The following is a 21,479-nucleotide window of genomic DNA, read 5'->3' on the forward strand; positions in this document are numbered from 1 at the left end:
AACAAGATAAATTCTGATACGTATAGTTCTATAAGAAATTATAAAAATTCATAATAAAAATTGCAAAAGACAATCGCGATATCGTAATTCGCAACTCTAAAGTAAACGCGATTATCATTTTATCGCAACTCTAATTCAAACCGTAACCATTCTCTCGCGACACTAATAGAAAGCCGCGATGTAATTTCGCAACTCTAATTCAACCCGTAATTAATCTGTCGCGACACTAATAAGAAAAATCGCGAGTGGAGGGCCGATATATCGCAGTGCAACCATTTAGGAGGTTGCCGATGAATGATCACACTTGTACAGCTCTTGCAGCTGTACGTGTGATCCAGGAACAGTGTCCGACAATTGCAGTCGGAGGGTTTGGGCATTTTGTAAACGCAACTCTAGTAAACAAAACGCGATCATTCATTATCGCAACGCTAAAGGGAAAAATTAATAGAACTCGCGATGGAACATTATCGCAACGCTAACTCTTATAGTGAATTTAATAAAAATTACTATTTACTATATAAAAAAGCTACTTTGAATATTCTGGTATTGCTACTTGCAATACTATAAAATTAATTGAAAACTAACACTTTTATAATCTAATTTTAAACAATAGAAAACAGGAAAAATTCTAAAAATTGCAAAAGACAATCGCGATATCGTAATTCGCAACTCTAAAGCAAACGCGATTATTCATTTTGTCGCAACTCTAATTCAAACCGTAATCATTTTCTCGCCACACTAATGAAAAGCCGCGATGTTATTTCGCAACTCTAATACAATCCGCAATTAATTTGTCGCAACACTAATAAGAAAAATCGCGATTTGCCCAATGGGACGATGGACCGATATATACATCGGCCAAAAAAGCAAACTACTACTACTACTACTACTACTACAAGTACTAAAATCGAGCATAGTGACAAAGTAGTAACAAGAATGACTTCCCATGCTCTGGATGACCCAGAGGATGGGGAGCCATTAGTAGTTGCCCTCTTGAGTGGCAGTTTGCCGGGCCTCTTCGGCTTATAGCCTCTTCTTTCTTCGGGCGCAATGCCCGCTGAAACTTAAATCTAAGCTCGAGACTTCTAAATCGCAAACAAAAAAAAAAACTTACCAAGGTAAAATAAAAATATAAACCGCGGAAGCTGATTGAAGTGCACATGGACTGACCAACGATCACAGCAGTGATCGTTGCTCACTCGCATGTGCGTGCTCGAGCAATAAACGTTCGTTTCGACCCATTCGCGACCGCGACCGCGAAATTCGAAAAATCGAAAGGTAAAACCAGAGACGAGTGCATGCTCTACTCGTGCCAGTTTCACCGTCGATTTTTCAAATTAGATTTCCAGAAACAGGTTGGTCACACGAAAACGCGCCTACCCGACCAGAGACTGTGCCAACCTGCCCGGCCCTACCTACTTATAATTAACAGACATACCAGAAAGTATACTACCTATCCTACCTAGCGCTATATTTAAAAATAGCAAAACAGGCACACCAACACACTCGCTCCACGGTTCTCACACAAACGCTCGGGCACAAAGGTCCTACACTAGAGAGGACGTCCCGGGACGCCTCCGACACCCGAGCTTAACACACACCATGCACACTCTAAGGTACGTACCGTTTTCCTGATATCGACTGACGAAGGCTAGTGACCATTGCGTAAAACGTGATAAAACACGTCCGAGGAAATGATATCGTTAAAATAAATGTAAGTAAACTTGGAATTATAATTGTAATTTACGGCAATATTTAAAGCGTGGTTACACTTAATCGCGTGGGCGATATTATCATAAATTGTGATTGTATCGAGACGTAAATTCAATAGATATAATCTCGATATTTTTAATATTTGATGTTTTAACGAATGAAAAAAAGCGACGCAGTTCCACGGCCTAACAACACACATACATAACGTGGAAAATACGTCGTGCACGATACACTAACACATCGTCAGTCGCTGACAAATTATTACATTAAATATGATCATCGTGCCCAATGTCTTTCTCCCATTCAAGTAGCACCTGGGCACGTGAATGAGATCCTGACAATGGGCACGGAAAGGGTTAAATCTGAAAATCCTGATCTAAAAATATGATTAGTTTGTGTAATTTTTATTTAACGGACTAACGTTCTTTGATTTTATATTTTATTACTTCGTATCTGATTAAATCTACTTTATTAATTTAATAGTAACTAAGTAACTCTACTTTATTAATTTAATAAATCAGAACAAAACTTTAATATTGCAAAAAAGGTAGCGTTAATTGAAAAAGACTGAGACTCGATCAAATGGAATAATTGACTCTAAATATATTACTAAGAAAGAAATATTCTCAGGCGATCTCTTTATCAAAGCACATACTCGAAAGTGCAGAAGCAGTGTTCAAAATTATTGCTTTGATTAAAAAATCTGCCTGTCACGAAGTGTCTTCTTGCACGTAAAATTTCACACATTCTTGTACGGGAAAAAATGAATTTTGACTCATATTTTAAATTCTAAGCGAAATGAAATAAACGAACGTGACTTGATATTGTCACGATTAATTCATTACTTAAAATCAAGTATGTTTATGTTACACAGGTATATTCGTGTACATATTTGCCATTTGCAAATATTTATACAGAATGTTAACATGCATATTTATAAATAACACGAATATATTCTCAAGTGTATGTATTTAAACTAATTATTATAATCGCGCTGTGCAAGAAGACCTATCCTAAACTAATAAATTTAAAAAAAGAATGTTACTACTCACGGGTATAAAAATACCCGCGGTCACTATGCTCGCAAAAAATTCTACGTAATACAACCGGTCACCCGTGCCGATTCGGACCTTTCATCCTACGACATGATTGAGTGACCGGAGGAACAAAAATGCATGCGACTCACCGTTCGATGCGGAGAAACAGAGGACGTACCATGGATGCTGCGCCACCCCAGCGAATATCGTCAGGGATACTAACATCAGGCAGGAACCGCGTAAAGTCCAATGGTGGAAATGGTGGTTGTTTAAGGGCGGATGGGGGGGGGGGTGAGAAAGAAGCGAAACGTCGTTTCGACAATTTTCTTCTTTTTCCTATCGAACGTTTATTTAGAAAATACTGCTATTTTTTTACGCTTAAAAATTATTATTAAGAAATTAGAACAAGTTTGAAAAATATTATTTAGTTGAAAATTGTGAGATATTTTTCGATAGCAAACAAATGCTCATGAATAACGTGAATGTAATGCAATCGTTTGCAAGAATTATATTGTTCGCAATTAGAATATATACTGTGAATTTCCGTTATTAGAATATGAAATATACATTCCAATAATACACTACAGTCGCGTGTTTTAAATAATGGAAAATATTTGCAAGAGTTCAAAAGTTAGCCACTAAATATATTTAAAGAATACTGTGCAAACGCGCGCGAAACCTTCTTTCGAGGTATTTGAATCTACCTGTTACTAATTTGCAAGTTTATAACGTTATAACTCAATTTGAAACAATAAGATAATTCGTTAAAAATTGGTTTGAAATAAGAGAATGATTTCATACATCGGGATCTTTCAGAAGAATCAATGGACTCACGCGACGCACTCCTGTGCACAAAATAACCGCAAGATTCAGTGGAAAAAAGAATAGATTTTTATATCTCGTTCCAAGTCAGATAAGTATCATTGTACAGAATGGGCTCAGAATGGATTCGACATAGCCAAGACATATCCCACGGTGTCCAACGGTGTCCAACGGTGTCCCACGATGTCCCACGGTGTCCAACGGTGTCCCACGGTGTCCAACGTTGCCCCACGGCGTCCAACGTTGCAGTCCAGTGTAGATCATCCAAAATTCTTTTCACGGCATTTGGTGACCCACACTGGACCGACGATGTCCCACGTTGCAGTCCAGTGTAGATCATCCAAAATTCTTTTCGCGGCATTTGGTGACTCACACTGGACCGACGATGTCCCACGTTGCAGTCCAGTGTAGATCATCCAAAATTCTTTTTGCGGCATTTGGTGACCCACACTGGACCGACGATGTCCCACGTTGCAGTCCAGTGTAGATCATCCAAAATTCTTTTCGCGGCATTTGGTGACCCACACTGGACCGACGATGTCCCACGTTGCAATCCAGTGTAGATCATCCAAAATTCTTTTCGCGGCATTTGGTGACCCACACTGGACCGACGATGTCCCACGTTGCAGTCCAGTGTAGATCATCCAAAATTCTTTTCGCGGCATTTGGTGACTCACACTGGACCGACGATGTCCCACGTTGCAGTCCAGTGTAGATCATCCAAAATTCTTTTCGCGGCATTTGGTGACCCACACTGGACCGACGATGTCCCACGTTGCAGTCCAGTCTAGATCATCCAAAATTCTTTTCGCGGCATTTGGTGACCCACACTGGACTGACGACGTCCCACGGTGTCCAACGATGTCCCACGTTGCAGTCCAGTGTAGATCATCCAAAATTCTTTTCGCGGCATTTGGTGACCCACACTGGACCGACGATGTCCCACGGTGCAGTCCAGTCTAGATCATCCAAAATTCTCTTAGAGGCTTTTGGAGACCCAAACTGGACCGACGGTATCCCACGGTGTCCCACGGTGTCCCACGGTGCAGTCCAGTCTAGATCATCCAAAATTCTTTTGGCGGCATTTGGAGATCCAAACTGGACTGGTGCGTAGTTCTTAGCTTGGCATCGTTTTCCAAAGATTAATCAACTGATTAATTTTTGGAAAAGGATGCCAATTACCAGGTCTCACCACGAGGAGGTGACTACGCACGAGACCCGCCCATGAATTATTTAACATTATGCATCGGTCTCGACATTCAACCTATTGGCAAGAATGTCGAGTTCTGACTCTACTTCATGGGCCTGCGTAAAGAGATAGTTATTTCGTGTCCTAACCGCGAAACACCTATCTCGAACGCAGCGCTTACATAAATCCTTACAAATGTAAAACAACATACATAACACACCATCTATCTCCCACACAACGATTACATCGATCAGTACAATAATTCGCAACCCTACTGGCCGCATTCGGTATCAAAGACACATTTGTCTAACTTGGAACGAAAGAAACAATATGAGGCTACTACGGAAAGGAAGCCCCAACAATCAGACGATGAAAGAAAAACCGCGGCGCGCCCGGAACGAACGAAATCACGATCTCTCGAAAGAACTAACAAACCTACATAACGTACCCCCGTGCACCAGATAACCCTAAGGTTCAGCGGAAAGCCCAAACATTGACCTTCGCCCGATTCCTGTCACGTCGTCTGGATCTTATCACGGTCGATGGCACCAACCGATGATACTAGCGATCCAGCAAATAGGCCTGCGATTTAACACACTCCAACTGAACAAATGAAGGCCCGGGGGGGACCGCTGAACAGGATTACGAAGGCAAGAGGCCTCAACTGAACAGTGGGGTCCACTCACGGGGAGGGACCGCTGAACAGGATTACGAAGGCATTGACCTCAACTGAACAGTGGGGTCCACTCCCGCGGGCCCGAACAGAATTACGGAGGACGTGAAATGCAGGTCTCTGCCCGAGTACCGAAGTACCAATCGGACAGTATTGCGGATCGCAGGTATCACCAGTGCGATGACAACTCCCGTGATTCGAGGCAAACGACGAGCAGTCGTCGAGTAGTCATCATGACAGAGGTGTGCTTGGGGCGACTTACGAATCCAAAGAGTTGCCCAGTGCACGTTGACCCGCACGTACCCGGAATACGCGCGAGCGAGTACGTCACGCTACGGTTTGAAAGAACTGAGCGACCGTGAACCGATAAATCGTGGGAACAATTTTTCCAATGTGGTAAGCGAGGGCATCACGAGAGACGAGATTTTTATTTTTCGTTCCAAGATAGATAAGTATCTTTGTACAGAATGAGCTTACAATGCACATAACATAGGTATCTATCTTAAGATTAATTAAGGCTAAAACGCTCGCATCCCACGGTGTCCCGCGATGTCCCACGGTGTCCCGCGATGTCCCACGATGTCCCACGGCGCCCCCGCGGGGGGGTCTTAGTCCGGTCTAGATCACCAAAACTATTTTGGATGATCAAGACCAGACTATATTGAAGTAGTTTTTAGCTTGATATCGTTTCTCAAATAATAATACTAATATTCAAAATAGTACTTGGTGTATTATTATTTGGGAAACGATACCAATTACCGGGACCCACCACGAGGAGGTAACTACGCTCGGGTCCCATTTACATAAACAGTTTTTAAACATTGGAAGCAGAGATGTAAAATTATTTTTTAATAAAGCGACATTGTAGCGGCGATATTGTTTTGCCCGGAGCTTATTTGTTCTTACATTACTTGTAATCTAACGGTCTTGATACTCCGAGGCAAAACAACAACATGATTTGAAATGTCCTCTGACTCATGTCCAGCTACAGATAAGATGTGGTTGCCTTCGGTTAAATTGCACTCGCTTCCTTGTTTCCATGAATATGGTGTTGTTTCCTTAGTTTTGGGCAGACATGGAAAATTACATCTTAAGATTACACTCTGTGTTACCACAGGTTTTATACGAAATAGTGAAATGAGAAATTAAATACTGTATTTAAAATTAAAAAATAATGCTATATAGAAATAAAATAGTACATGAAAGACTTGATAGATTTCGTTAATAAAATGAAACAAAATAAATCATTAATTCACTCACTACGAATTGATGGTATTGATTTAAATCAATGAATGTAGAGTTACTTCCGATTAACGGTACAACTGTTATAAATTAAGAGCATCATTCCTTTGAATTAATGGGAGAATGTGGTTATAAATTACTGGTATAACTGTTAAGAATTAACGGAGTAATTGTTTTAGATTAATGGCTCAAATGTTATAAATTAATGGCTCAGATGATATAAATTAATGGTTTAAATGTTATAAATTAATGGCTAAATGTATAAAATAATAATTTAAAAATTACAAATTAATGGCTTAGACGTTAAAAATTAATAGCTTAAATGTTATAAATTAATAGCATAAATGTTATAAATTAATAGTTTTGGCGTTATAAATTAATTCCTTAAATGTTATAAATTAATGGTTTAAATGTTATAAATTAATAACTTAAGTGTTGTAAATTAATGGTTTAGACGTTGTAAATTGCTAGTTGCAATGTTGTCATTTGATATTTTTTTTTTATTTACCTTATATTTAAATTCCTCTTCGATGTTCACTCTCCGGAATTTCAGGCACAAAAGAGCTCGCGCGCGACTTCCGTGTTCCTTATATACCTTGACAAGATGGCGGTTTGTTAATCAAACGGTAACGGTTTTTTGACACAGCAGGAGACGGTTTTTCCATTATAACAAAATCGAATTGAACGATTTCTTAATTTTTATCGTAAATTAGCATCTTTAACGATTTAATACGATATCCATTTTTATCATTTTAATAGTTTCTACAAGCTAAGACTAAATTCACACTACTTTAATACTAGTTTTCGACTATCAATTAGTTTGAACAAAAAGTGGAAAAAAGCCTAACAGCAGTCGACAACGTTACTGTGAAATCAGTTAAGGTATTAAATAAGCAGACAGATAACATTCATATCAATTATTATATTATATTATCGATATTGGTTCATTTATTCGTGCTAATTAAAAAATAAAATGTTCTTTTTTCTTGAATATCACCTACATTACTGTTTGCGATATTTAAAATTCTTATTTAATGCTTATTTAAAAGTCAGGTACCTTTTTAATGCTTCACAAGTGAAACGAGTAAATTTACCTGCTATAGTTGTAACATAAAATGGCTTTATTTTTTTCAATACCGCCTGTATGTGATACAGTTATTAATTATGTAGCGAATAATGTGATCTAATAGGCTGTAATCACGGTTAGGTATTTCTTCGTTAAATCTGTCGATCTATTAGGCTATTAGCCAGAGACGTATTAATTCCTTGAAGAATGGTTTAATTCTTATAAATGGACCGATATATACATCGGCCAAAAAAGCAAACTACTACTACTACTACCAATACTAAAATCGAGCATAGTGACAAAGTAGTAACAAGAATGACTTCCCATGCTCTGGATGACCCAGAGGATGGGGAGCCATTAGTAGTTGCCCTCTTGAGTGGCAGTTTGCCGGGCCTCTTCGGCTTATAGCCTCTTCTTTCTTCGGGCGCAATGCCCGCTGAAACTTAAATCTAAGCTCGAGTCTTCTAAATCGCAAACAAAAAAAAAACTTGAAAATAAAAATATAAACCGCGGAAGCTGATTGAAGTGCACATGGACTGGATCACAGCAGTGATCGTTGCCCACTCGCATGTTCGTGATCGAGCGATAAACGTTCGTTTCGAGCCCACTCGCGACCGCGACCGCGAAATTCGAAAAATCGAAAGGCAAAACCAGAGACGAGTGCATACTCTACTCGTGCCAGTTTCACCGCCGATTTTTCAAATTAGATTTCCAGAAACAGGTTGGTCACACGAAAACGCGCCTACCCGACCAGAGACTGTGCCAACCTGCCCGGCCCTACCTACTTATAATTAACAGACACACCAGAAAGTATACTACCTATCCTACCTAATGCTATATTTAAAAAATGGCAAAGCAGGCACACCAACTCACTCACTCCACGGTTCTCACACAAACGCCCGGGCGCAAAGGTCCTACACTAGAGAGGACGTCCCGGAACGCCTCCGACACCCGAGCATAACACATCATGCACACTCTAAGGTACGTACCTTTTTCCTGAAATCGACTGACGAAGGCTAGTGACCATTGCGTAAAACGTGATAAAACACGTCTGAGGAAATGATATCGTTAAAATAAATGTAAGTAAACTTGGAATTATAATTGTAATTTACGGCAATATTTAAAGCGTGGTTACACTTAATCGCGTGGGCGATATTATCATAAATTGTGATTGTATCGAGACGTAAATTCAATCGATATATGTTTCGACATTTTTAATATTTGATGTTTTAACGAATGAAAAAAGGCGACGCAGTTCCACGGCCTAACAACACACACACATAATGTGGAAAATACGTCGCCAACGATACACTAACACATCGTCAGTCGCTGACAAATTATTACATTAAATATGATCATCGTGCCCAATGTCTTTCTCCCATTCAAGTAGCACCTGGGCACGTGAATGAGATCCTGACAATGGGCACGGAAAGGGTTAAATCTGAAAATCCTGATCTAAAAATATGATTAGTTTGTGTAATTTTTATTTAACGGACTAACGTTCTTTGATTTTATATTTTACTACTTCGTATCTGATTAAATCTACTTTATTAATTTAATAGTAACTAAGTAACTCTACTTTATTAATTTAATAAATCAGAACAAAACTTTAATATTGCAAAAAAGGTAGCGTTAATTGAAAAAGACTGAGACTCGATCAAATGGAATAATTGACTCTAAATATATTACTAAGAAAGAAATATTCTCAGGCGATCTCTTTATCAAAGCACATACTCGAAAGTGCAGAAGCAGTGTTCAAAATTATTGCTTTGATTAAAAAATCTGCCTGTCACGAAGTGTCTTCTTGCACGTAAAATTTCACACATTCTTGTACGGGAAAAAATGAATTTTGACTCATATTTTAAATTCTAAGCGAAATGAAATAAACGAACGTGACTTGATATTGTCACGATTAATTCATTGCTTAAAATCAAGTATGTTTATGTTACACAGGTATATTCGTGTACATATTTGCCATTTGCAAATATTTATACAGAATGTTAACATGCATATTTATAAATAACACGAATATATTCTCAAGTGTATGTATTTAAACTAATTATTATAATCGCGCTGTGCAAGAAGACCTATCCTAAACTAATAAATTTAAAAAAAGAATGTTACTACTCACGGGTATAAAAATACCCGCGGTCACTATGCTCGCAAAAAATTCTACGTAATACAACCGGTCACCCGTGCCGATTCGGACCTTTCATCCTACGACATGATTGAGTGACCGGAGGAACAAAAATGCATGCGACTCACCGTTCGATGCGGAGAAACAGAGGAGGTACCATGGATGCTGCGCCACCCCAGCGAATATCGTCAGGGATATTAACATCAGGCAGGAACCGCGTAAAGTCCAATGGTGGAAATGGTGGTTGTTTAAGGGCGGGTGGGGGGGGGGGGGTGAGAAAGAAGCGAAACGTCGTTTCGACAATTTTCTTCTTTTTCCTATCGAACGTTTATTTAGAAAATACTGCTATTTTTTTACGCTTAAAAATTATTATTAAGAAATTAGAACAAGTTTGAAAAATATTATTTAGTTGAAAATTGTGAGATATTTTTCGATAGCAAACAAATGCTCATGAATAACGTGAATGTAATGCAATCGTTTGCAAGAATTATATTGTTCGCAATTAGAATATATACGGTGAATTTTCGTTATTAGAATATGAAATATACATTCCAATAATACACTACAGTCGCGTGTTTTAAATAATGGAAAATATTTGCAAGAATTCAAAAGTTAGCCACTAAATATATTTAAAGAATACTGTGCAAACGCGCGCGAAACCTTCTTTCGAGGTATTTGAATCTACCTGTTACTAATTTGCAAGTTTATAACGTTATAACTCAATTTAAAACAATAAGATAATTCGTTAAAAATTGGTTTGAAATAAGAGAATGATTTCATACATCGGGATCTTTCAGAAGAATCAATGGACTCACGCGACGCACTCCTGTGCACAAAATAACCGCAAGATTCAGTGGAAAAAAAGAATAGATTTTTATATCTCGTTCCAAGTCAGATAAGTATCATTGTACAGAATGGGCTCAGAATGGATTCGACATAGCCAAGACATATCCCACGGTGTCCAACGGTGTCCAACGGTGTCCCACGATGTCCCACGGTGTCCAACGGTGTCCCACGGTGTCCAACGTTGCCCCACGGCGTCCAACGTTGCAGTCCAGTGTAGATCATCCAAAATTCTTTTCACGGCATTTGGTGACCCACACTGGACCGACGATGTCCCACGTTGCAGTCCAGTGTAGATCATCCAAAATTCTTTTCGCGGCATTTGGTGACTCACACTGGACCGACGATGTCCCACGTTGCAGTCCAGTGTAGATCATCCAAAATTCTTTTCGCGGCATTTGGAGATCCAAACTGGACTGGTGCGTAGTTCTTAGCTTGGCATCGTTTTCCAAAGATTAATCAACTGATTAATTTTTGGAAAAGGATGCCAATTACCAGGTCTCACCACGAGGAGGTGACTACGCACGAGACCCGCCCATGAATTATTTAACATTATACATCGGTCTCGACATTCAACCTATTGGCAAGAATGTCGAGTTCTGACTCTACTTCATGGGCCTGCGTAAAGAGATAGTTATTTCGTGTCCCAACCGCGAAACACCTATCTCGAACGCAGCGCTTACATAAATCCTTACAAATGTAAAACAACATACATAACACACCATCTATCTCCCACACAACGATTACATCGATCAGTACAATAATTCGCAACCCTACTGGCCGCATTCGGTATCAAAGACACATTTGTCTAACTTGGAACGAAAGAAACAATATGAGGCTACTACGGAAAGGAAGCCCCAACAATCAGACGATGAAAGAAAAACCGCGGCGCGCCCGGAACGAACGAAATCACGATCTCTCGAAAGAACTAACAAACCTACATAACGTACCCCCGTGCACCAGATAACCCTAAGGTTCAGCGGAAAGCCCAAACATTGACCTTCGCCCGATTCCTGTCACGTCGTCTGGATCTTATCACGGTCGATGACACCAACCGATGATACTAGCGATCCAGCAAATAGGCCTGCGATTTAACACACTCCAACTGAACAAATGAAGGCCCGGGGAGGGACCGCTGAACAGGATTACGAAGGCAAGAGGCCTCAACTGAACAGTGGGGTCCACTCACGGGGAGGGACCGCTGAACAGGATTACGAAGGCATTGACCTCAACTGAACAGTGGGGTCCACTCCCGCGGGCCCGAACAGAATTACGGAGGACGTGAAATGCAGGTCTCTGCCCGAGTACCGAAGTACCAATCGGACAGTATTGCGGATCGCAGGTATCACCAGTGCGATGACAACTCCCGTGATTCGAGGCAAACGACGAGCAGTCGTCGAGTAGTCATCATGACAGAGGTGTGCTTGGGGCGACTTACGAATCCAAAGAGTTGCCCAGTGCACGTTGACCCGTACGTACCCGGAATACGCGCGAGCGAGTACGTCACGCTACGGTTTGAAAGAACTGAGCGACCGTGAACCGATAAATCGTGGGAACAATTTTTCCAATGTGGTAAGCGAGGGCATCACGAGAGACGAGATTTTTATTTTTCGTTCCAAGATAGATAAGTATCTTTGTACAGAATGAGCTTACAATGCACATAACATAGGTATCTATCTTAAGATTAATTAAGGCTAAAACGCTCGCATCCCACGGTGTCCCGCGATGTCCCACCGTGTCCCGCGATGTCCCACGATGTCCCACGGCGCCCCCGCGGGGGGGTCTTAGTCCGGTCTAGATCACCAAAACTATTTTGGATGATCAAGACCAGACTATATTGAAGTAGTTTTTAGCTTGATATCGTTTCTCAAATAATAATACTAATATTCAAAATAGTACTTGGTGTATTATTATTTGGGAAACGATACCAATTACCGGGACCCACCACGAGGAGGTAACTACGCTCGGGTCCCATTTACATAAACAGTTTTTAAACATTGGAAGCAGAGATGTAAAATTATTTTTTAATAAAGCGACATTGTAGCGGCGATATTGTTTTGCCCGGAGCTTATTTGTTCTTACATTACTTGTAATCTAACGGTCTTAATACTCCGAGGCAAAACAACAACATGATTTGAAATGTCCTCTGACTCATGTCCAGCTACAGATAAGATGTGGTTGCCTTCGGTTAAATTGCACTCGCTTCCTTGTTTCCATGAATATGGTATTGTTTCCTTAGTTTTGGGCAGACATGGAAAATTACATCTTAAGATTACACTCTGTGTTACCACAGGTTTTATACGAAATAGTGAAATGAGAAATTAAATACTGTATTTAAAATTAAAAAATAATGCTATATAGAAATAAAATAGTACATCAAAGACTTGATAGATTTCGTTAATAAAATGAAACAAAATAAATCATTAATTCACGCACTACGAATTGATGGTATTGATTTAAATCAATGAATGTAGAGTTACTTCCGATTAACGGTACAACTGTTATAAATTAAGAGCATCATTCCTTTGAATTAATGGGAGAATGTGGTTATAAATTACTGGTATAACTGTTAAGAATTAACGGAGTAATTGTTTTAGATTAATGGCTCAAATGTTATAAATTAATGGCTCAGATGATATAAATTAATGGTTTAAATGTTATAAATTAATGGCTAAATGTATAAAATAATAATTTAAAAATTACAAATTAATGGCTTAGACGTTAAAAATTAATAGCTTAAATGTTATAAATTAATAGCATAAATGTATACAATAACAGTTTAAATGTTGTAAATTAATGACCTAGACGTCACAAATTAATAGCTTAAATGTTATAAATTAATAGTTTAAATGTTGTAAATTAATAGCTTAAGTGTTATAAATTAATAGTTTAAAAGTTACAAATTAATGGCTTAAATGTTATAAATTAATAGCTTCAATGTTATAAATTAATAGCATAAATGTATAAAATAACAGTTTAAATGTTGTAAATTAATGGCTTAGATGCTGTAAATTAATAGCTTAAATGTTATAAATTAATAGTTTAAATATTGTAAATTAGTAGCTTGGATGTTGTGAATTAGCAGCTTAAATGTTATAAATTAATAGCATAAATGTTATAAATTAATAGTTTTGGCGTTATAAATTAATTCCTTAAATGTTATAAATTAATGGTTTAAATGTTATAAATTAATAACTTAAGTGTTGTAAATTAATGGTTTAGATGCTGTAAATTAGCAGCTTAAATGTTATAAATTAATAGCATAAATGTTATAAATTAATAGTTTTGGCGTTATAAATTAATTCCTTAAATGTTATAAATTAATGGTTTAAATGTTATAAATTAATAACTTAAGTGTTGTAAATTAATGGTTTAGATGCTGTAAATTAGCAGCTTAAATGTTATAAATTAATAGCATAAATGTTATAAATTAATAGTTTTGGCGTTATAAATTAATTCCTTAAATGTTATAAATTAATGGTTTAAATGTTATAAATTAATAACTTAAGTGTTGTAAATTAATGGTTTAGACGTTGTAAATTGCTAGTTGCAATGTTGTCATTTGATATTTTTTTTTTATTTACCTTATATTTAAATTCCTCTTCGATGTTCACTCTCCGGAATTTCAGGCACAAAAGAGCTCGCGCGCGACTTCCGTGTTCCTTATATACCTTGACAAGATGGCGGTTTGTTAATCAAACGGTAACGGTTTTTTGACACAGCAGGAGACGGTTTTTCCATTATAACAAAATCGAATTGAACGATTTCTTAATTTTTATCGTAAATTAGCATCTTTAACGATTTAATACGATATCCATTTTTATCATTTTAATAGTTTCTACAAGCTAAGACTAAATTCACACTACTTTAATACTAGTTTTCGACTATCAATTAGTTTGAACAAAAAGTGGAAAAAAGCCTAACAGCAGTCGACAACGTTACTGTGAAATCAGTTAAGGTATTAAATAAGCAGACAGATAACATTCATATCAATTATTATATTATATTATCGATATTGGTTCATTTACTCGTGCTAATTAAAAAATAAAATGTTCTTTTTTCTTGAATATCACCTACATTACTGTTTGCGATATTTAAAATTCTTATTTAATGCTTATTTAAAAGTCAGGTACATTTTTAATTCTTCACAAGTTAAACGAGTAAATTTACCTGCTATAGTTGTAACATAAAATGGCTTTATTTTTTCAATACCGCCTGTATGTGATACAGTTATTAATTATGTAGCGAATAATGTGATCTAATAGGCTGTAATCACGGTTAGGTATTTCTTCGTTAAATCTGTCGATCTATTAGGCTATTAGCCAGAGACGTATTAATTCCTTGAAGAATGGTTTGATTCTTATAAATGGACCGATATATACATCGGCCAAAAAAGCAAACTACTACTACTACTACCAATACTAAAATCGAGCATAGTGACAAAGTAGTAACAAGAATGACTTCCCATGCTCTGGATGACCCAGAGGATGGGGAGCCATTAGTAGTTGCCCTCTTGAGTGGCAGTTTGCCGGGCCTCTTCGGCTTATAGCCTCTTCTTTCTTCGGGCGCAATGCCCGCTGAAACTTAAATCTAAGCTCGAGTCTTCTAAATCGCAAACAAAAAAAAAACTTGAAAATAAAAATATAAACCGCGGAAGCTGATTGAAGTGCACATGGACTGGATCACAGCAGTGATCGTTGCCCACTCGCATGTGCGTGATCGAGCGATAAACGTTCGTTTCGAGCCCACTCGCGACCGCGACCGCGAAATTCGAAAAATCGAAAGGCAAAACCAGAGACGAGTGCATGCTCTACTCGTGCCAGTTTTACCGTCGATTTTTCAAATTAGATTTCCAGAAACAGGTTGGTCACACGAAAACGCGCCTACCCGACCAGAGACTGTGCCAACCTGCCCGGCCCTACCTACTTATAATTAACAGACACACCAGAAAGTATACTACCTATCCTACCTAATGCTATATTTAAAAAATGGCAAAGCAGGCACACCAACACACTCACTCCACGGTTCTCACACAAACGCCCGGGCGCAAAGGTCCTACACTAGAGAGGACGTCCCGGAACGCCTCCGACACCCGAGCATAACACATCATGCACACTCTAAGGTACGTACCTTTTTCCTGAAATCGACTGACGAAGGCTAGTGACCATTGCGTAAAACGCGATAAAACACGTCTGAGGAAATGATATCGTTAAAATAAATGTAAGTAAACTTGGAATTATAATTGTAATTTACGGCAATATTTAAAGCGTGGTTACACTTAATCGCGTGGGCGATATTATCATAAATTGTGATTGTATCGAGACGTAAATTCAATCGATATATGTCTCGACATTTTTAATATTTGATGTTTTAACGAATGAAAAAAAGCGACGCAGTTCCACGGCCTAACAACACACATACATAACGTGGAAAATACGTCGTGCACGATACACTAACACATCGTCAGTCGCTGACAAATTATTACATTAAATATGATCATCGTGCCCAATGTCTTTCTCCCATTCAAGTAGCACCTGGGCACGTGAATGAGGTCCTGACAATGGACACGGAAAGGGTTAAATCTGAAAATCCTGATCTAAAAATATGATTAGTTTGTGTAATTTTTATTTAACGGACTAACGTTCTTTGATTTTATATTTTACTACTTCGTTTCTGATTAACTCTACTTTATTAATTTAATATTAACTAAGTAATTTTACTTTATTAATTTAATATTAACTAATTAACTCTACTTTATTAATTTAATAGTAACAAAGTAACTCTACTACATTAATTTAATAAATCAGAACAAAATTTTAATATTGCAAAAAAGGTAGCGTTAACTGAAGAAGATTGAAACTCAATCAAATGGAATAATTGACTCTAAATATATTAGTAAGAAAGAAATAATCTCAGGCGATCTCTTTATCAAAGCACATGCTCGGAAGTACAGAAGCAGTGTTTAAAATTATTGCTTTGATTAAAAAATCTGCCTGTCGCGAAGTGTCTTCCTGCACATAAAATTTCACACATTCTTGTACGGAAAAAATGAATTTTAACTCATGTTTTAAATTCTAGCCGAAGTGAAATAAACGAACGTGACTTAATAGTGTCACGATCAATTCATTGCTTAAGATCAAGTATATTTATGTCATACAGATATATTCGTGTAGATATTTGCCATTTGCAAATATTCATACGAAATATTAACATGCATATTTATAAATAACACGAATATATTCTCAGGTGTATACGTTTAACCTAATTATTTAAAAAACTAATTATTATAATCGCGCTGTGCAAGAAGACCTATCCTAAACTAATAAATTTAAAAAAAGAATGTTACTACTCACGGGTATAAAAATACCCGCGGTCACTATGCTCGCAAAAAATTCTACGTAATACAACCGGTCACCCGTGCCGATTCGGACCTTTCATCCTACGACATGATTGAGTGACCGGAGGAACAGAAATGCATGCGACTCACCGTTCGAAGTGGAGAAACAGAGGACGTACCATGGATGCTACGCCACCCCAGCGAATATCAGGAAGACTAACATCAGGCAGGAACCGTTGAAGGTTCAATGGTGAAAGTGGAGGTTGCGAAAAATCTATTACAGAACAAAACAAGATGAGTGATCGTTTGAAAAATTGGAGATAATGAAAAATGGAAGTTGATTAAATTTGTATCTTTAGTAATGATAGAGATTGAAATTCCAAAATCCGTAATAAGTATGTAGTAAAATGAAACTCTGATATAAAAGTTTGAAATGAAGAAATTGAGAATTCAGTAATTTTCGATGCATATCAGAGACAATGTTATTTTAATCGAATGTTGACACTCTAACAGTTCATACCAATTAAAAAAAAACATTTATAGCTGTTTAAATTATCGATAATTTTTATTTTCTAATTAACAATAATTCAAACGAACTACAAAGAAGCAAACAAATTGAAATACATTGTATAAAACTACTTACATTCTTCAGCCAATGGAGAGGCTTTATCCTCTTGAGAGATGCACTGACTCTAATACCGAAAACGAATGTTCAAAAATATATCAAGTAAGACTGCGTTTCCGCGACTTTAACAAAAACTATCGTGATTTTGAAATATTGAAAAGAAACTATCGCGTTGCAAACACTGACTCTACAAACCGCATTGCGCGCGGTCACAAATATTTCCTGAAAATAAAGCTTTTTAATAAAGGGGTGGGTAGGGAGAGTGGAAAAGATGTTAAATATCGTTTTTACGATTTTCTTCTTTTCCTTATCAAACGTTCATTTAGAAGATGCTGCTATTTCTTCAAACTTAAAGAATTATTATTAAGAAACTGGAACAAGTATGAAAAATATTGGGTGAAAATTGTGAGATATTTCTCAATACCTTGAATGCATTGCAATCGTTTGCAAGAATTATACCGTTCGTTATTACAATATATACTGTGAATGTTCGTTATTAGAATACGAAAATGTTATAAATTAATAGCCTAAATGTTGTAAATTAATTGCTTAAATGTCGTAAATTAATAGCTTAAATGTTATAAATTAATAGCTTAAATGTTGTAAATTAATAGTTTAAATGTTGTAAATTAATAGTTTAAATGTTGTAAATTAATAGCCTAAATGTTATAAATTAATAGTTTAAATCTTGTAAATTAATAGTTTAAATGTTGTAAATTAATTGCTTAAATATTGTAAATTAATAATTTAAATTTTATAAATTAATAGCTCAAATGTTATAAATTAACGGCTTAAATGTTGTAAATTAATAGTTTAAATGTTGTAAATTAATAGTTTAAATTGCTTAAATGTTATAAAGTAATAGTTCAAATGTTGTTGATTATTAGCGCAAACGTTATAAACTGATAACTTAATTAGTAACAGTGTTTCTACGACTTTCACAGTACGAGAGTTCGAAAAGAAAGAAACTCGAGCTCAAGTCGCGTGTGCCTTATATACCTAATAACATACACTTGACAAAGTGACAAAAGGTAAACAGCACGTTAACGGTTTGCTGATGTAAAAACTGGTTTTTCCATTAGAATACAATCAAATTTAATAATTTTTTAACTTTTATTGCAAATTGACGCCTTCAGCAATTTATTACAATAACCATTTTTAAAATTTTAATAATTTTTACAATATAAAACTAAATTCATACTTTTGTAGTACTAGTTTTTGATTTAGAACTGTGTTAATTTATATCAAATGCCTCTTTATGCAGAAAATAACTATACTATTGCATAATAGTCAAACGGTATAACTATTATAAATTAAGAACATAATTATTTTTAATTAATGAGAGCATATTGTTATAAATTAATAGTGTAATTGTTAAAAATTAATGAACCAGTTTACTTAGATTAATAATAAATCGTTTTTAAATGAATAGCGTAACTGGGACTACAAAAAGTACTAGCGCATTGCCTTATTTTTTGATAAAGCATTTTTATCAACTTCTATACATTTCATTTTCATAGTATTACATTTTTATAGTTACGTGAAAATTATATGTTTGTGATTCTTCGGCTTTTAGTCGTGTTTGTAATAGCACATTGTGCTTTGTTCCAACGTTTCGAGAACATTCCAGTTCGCTTTTCCGGGACAGACCTGTTTCACGCAGAACTTCACTTCCAGTGCAATAACGTGTCCAGAAACATATATTTCAATCGATGTAGGACCACGATATTAAACACATTCATACAACTAAATTCATTTAATTCAGACGTCTTTTTCAAAACTCAAGCGAATCTTTTCAAGATAAATCGATATTAATTATTGATCTATCGCTCTCTGTTCTTCTATCGTATCTTCTGACGATATATAATCGCCTGAGATAATATCACTAAAACTTTGAAACTTCTCGGCTCAAGCTTCATAGAAAAATAAAAATTGTCTTTGGAAAACTCTGTAAAACAGCGTAGAAATACGACTTCGAAATAACCAAAGCTACGTACATAGTAAGATACATAGCTGTGGGTTAAAGATGAAGTTGTTTTATCATCCATATTCTTAAAAGAGATCTCACGCGCAATGGGTCATTCTGTAGGAGCGCGCAAGAGCGGACACATTTGCGAATAGTTTCGAGTTACGATGAAGAGGGTAAGTTGCTTGGCGTAGTTCCATGGACACGGCCGGAATAAAGGAGGTTTCTTTGCTTTATGTGACCTCTGTGTCGACACTACTTTCGTAACAGACCGTATTGTCCCTTGCACTCAACGAACAGTCGTTTTGAACTTGAAGTGGAAACGAGCACTATCAAACGAATTGCTGTTCAAATACTTATCGAATTCTCTTTGTGCCGATGTAAGCCACATGCAGAGGAACGTTTAAATTTATAAGAGATGGGATCGACCGAATCATCCAGCATTCAGAGATCAATGGGTTTATTTGATTTCGTTAACTTTACCGTTTTTACGGCCGATAGTGATAAATCCGATCGATACTGATAAAGATAATATCGGAGGTGGTATGTTGGCGAAGGTGTTCGCAAGAAATACTCTTGATGTTCAACAAAAAAGTTTATTAAACTATTAACAATCAACAGTCAACAATTTACGGTCAACAATTAACGATTAACTATCAACAACAAATAACGATTAACGATTAACTATCAACAACAATTAACGATTAACGATTAACTATCAAGAGTTAATAATCACGTACCTCTAATAGCGTTTGCTTCGCTATGACGCTAACCTTTCGCACCTCACAGCTCGGGGCAGAATGAATCTTTGGTTTGAAAACAAACGGATTCTATTCTTTGTTGTCCCTCGATATCCCCACTACGCACGCGTTTATCAGATGTCTGCGACGGTTGTCGCGCATGCAATCTTCCGAATATTCGGCGAGAAAACCGTAGAAATATCGATGGTACATTAGGTATGTTGACCTTACGCTTTGAAGGTATAGCGCTTTGTGTCGCGAAGCCGTTGGAAAATTCCGTGGTCGAGTGCCGCCACATATCAAATAACGAGCTTGCATTCGTTTGATTGAAATTAAAACAAAATTCTACTAATATTAATAAATTTGATAGATCTTTAGTTCAGTTGAATTGTATCTTTAACTTAGGATATTCATTCAAGAAATTAGTTTTACCCTTTGCGAGTAAATTTTATTCGTGATCATCAAAGCATATACAGATAGATGTAGATCGAACGAAACGTAACGGATATTCGTGATTTAGAAAGGACGTTCGACTTCCGGTGCAGCTGCAACGAGCCATGGCCACGGAGGCGGAAGCCGCAAGGGAGGCACGGGCCAAAGTGATCGCAGCGGAAGGAGAGATGCTGGCTTCCCGTGCTCTGAAAGAGGCCAGTGATGTCATCTCCATGAGTCCAGCTGCTCTTCAGGTACGTTCCAGACTGTCTCCTCGAGGAACGTCAAAGATATCTTTGTAATTCCACTGCGTTGCTTCTCTCGCTGCTCTGTGTGTGGTTGAGAATCTACCGTTAATTACGCTGTACCACTAAATTAAGCCTTCGTCCAACAAATTATTTTGGTTTCTCTAGAACGTTACTATGGCGACCTTTCTACAGTCGTCGGTAACGGAATCAACGCAGGTCTCTTGAAAGTCTTCGTTTAATCATTCTATCCATCCAAATAGGACCGAAACCTGACCAGAACCTAATCTCAACTTAACTCGCCAATTTCCATAGACACTTGCACATGGCACGTTCTACTTATTTTACGACATAATGTCATGACATAATTTAGAACGAAAGCGATAGCTTTTAGGCTCTGACGTGTTCTGGT

General features: G+C 37.1%; 1 protein-coding gene across 2 annotated transcripts in view; it reads left to right on the forward strand.

Annotated features, from left to right (window-relative positions):
* The window catches only part of LOC126868256 (band 7 protein AGAP004871-like), a 49,840-nt gene that overhangs the window by 17,368 nt on the left and 10,993 nt on the right, over positions 1-21,479 (forward strand). For both annotated transcript variants that reach the window (XM_050623541.1, XM_050623540.1), the window contains one exon: positions 20,911-21,076. In XM_050623541.1, the coding sequence (XP_050479498.1) occupies positions 20,911-21,076 (166 nt within the window). The remainder of the gene's footprint in view (positions 1-20,910; positions 21,077-21,479) is intronic.

This window comes from Bombus huntii, chromosome 8 (genome assembly GCF_024542735.1).
Source record: "Bombus huntii isolate Logan2020A chromosome 8, iyBomHunt1.1, whole genome shotgun sequence".
NCBI classification, from domain to species: domain Eukaryota; kingdom Metazoa; phylum Arthropoda; class Insecta; order Hymenoptera; family Apidae; genus Bombus; species Bombus huntii.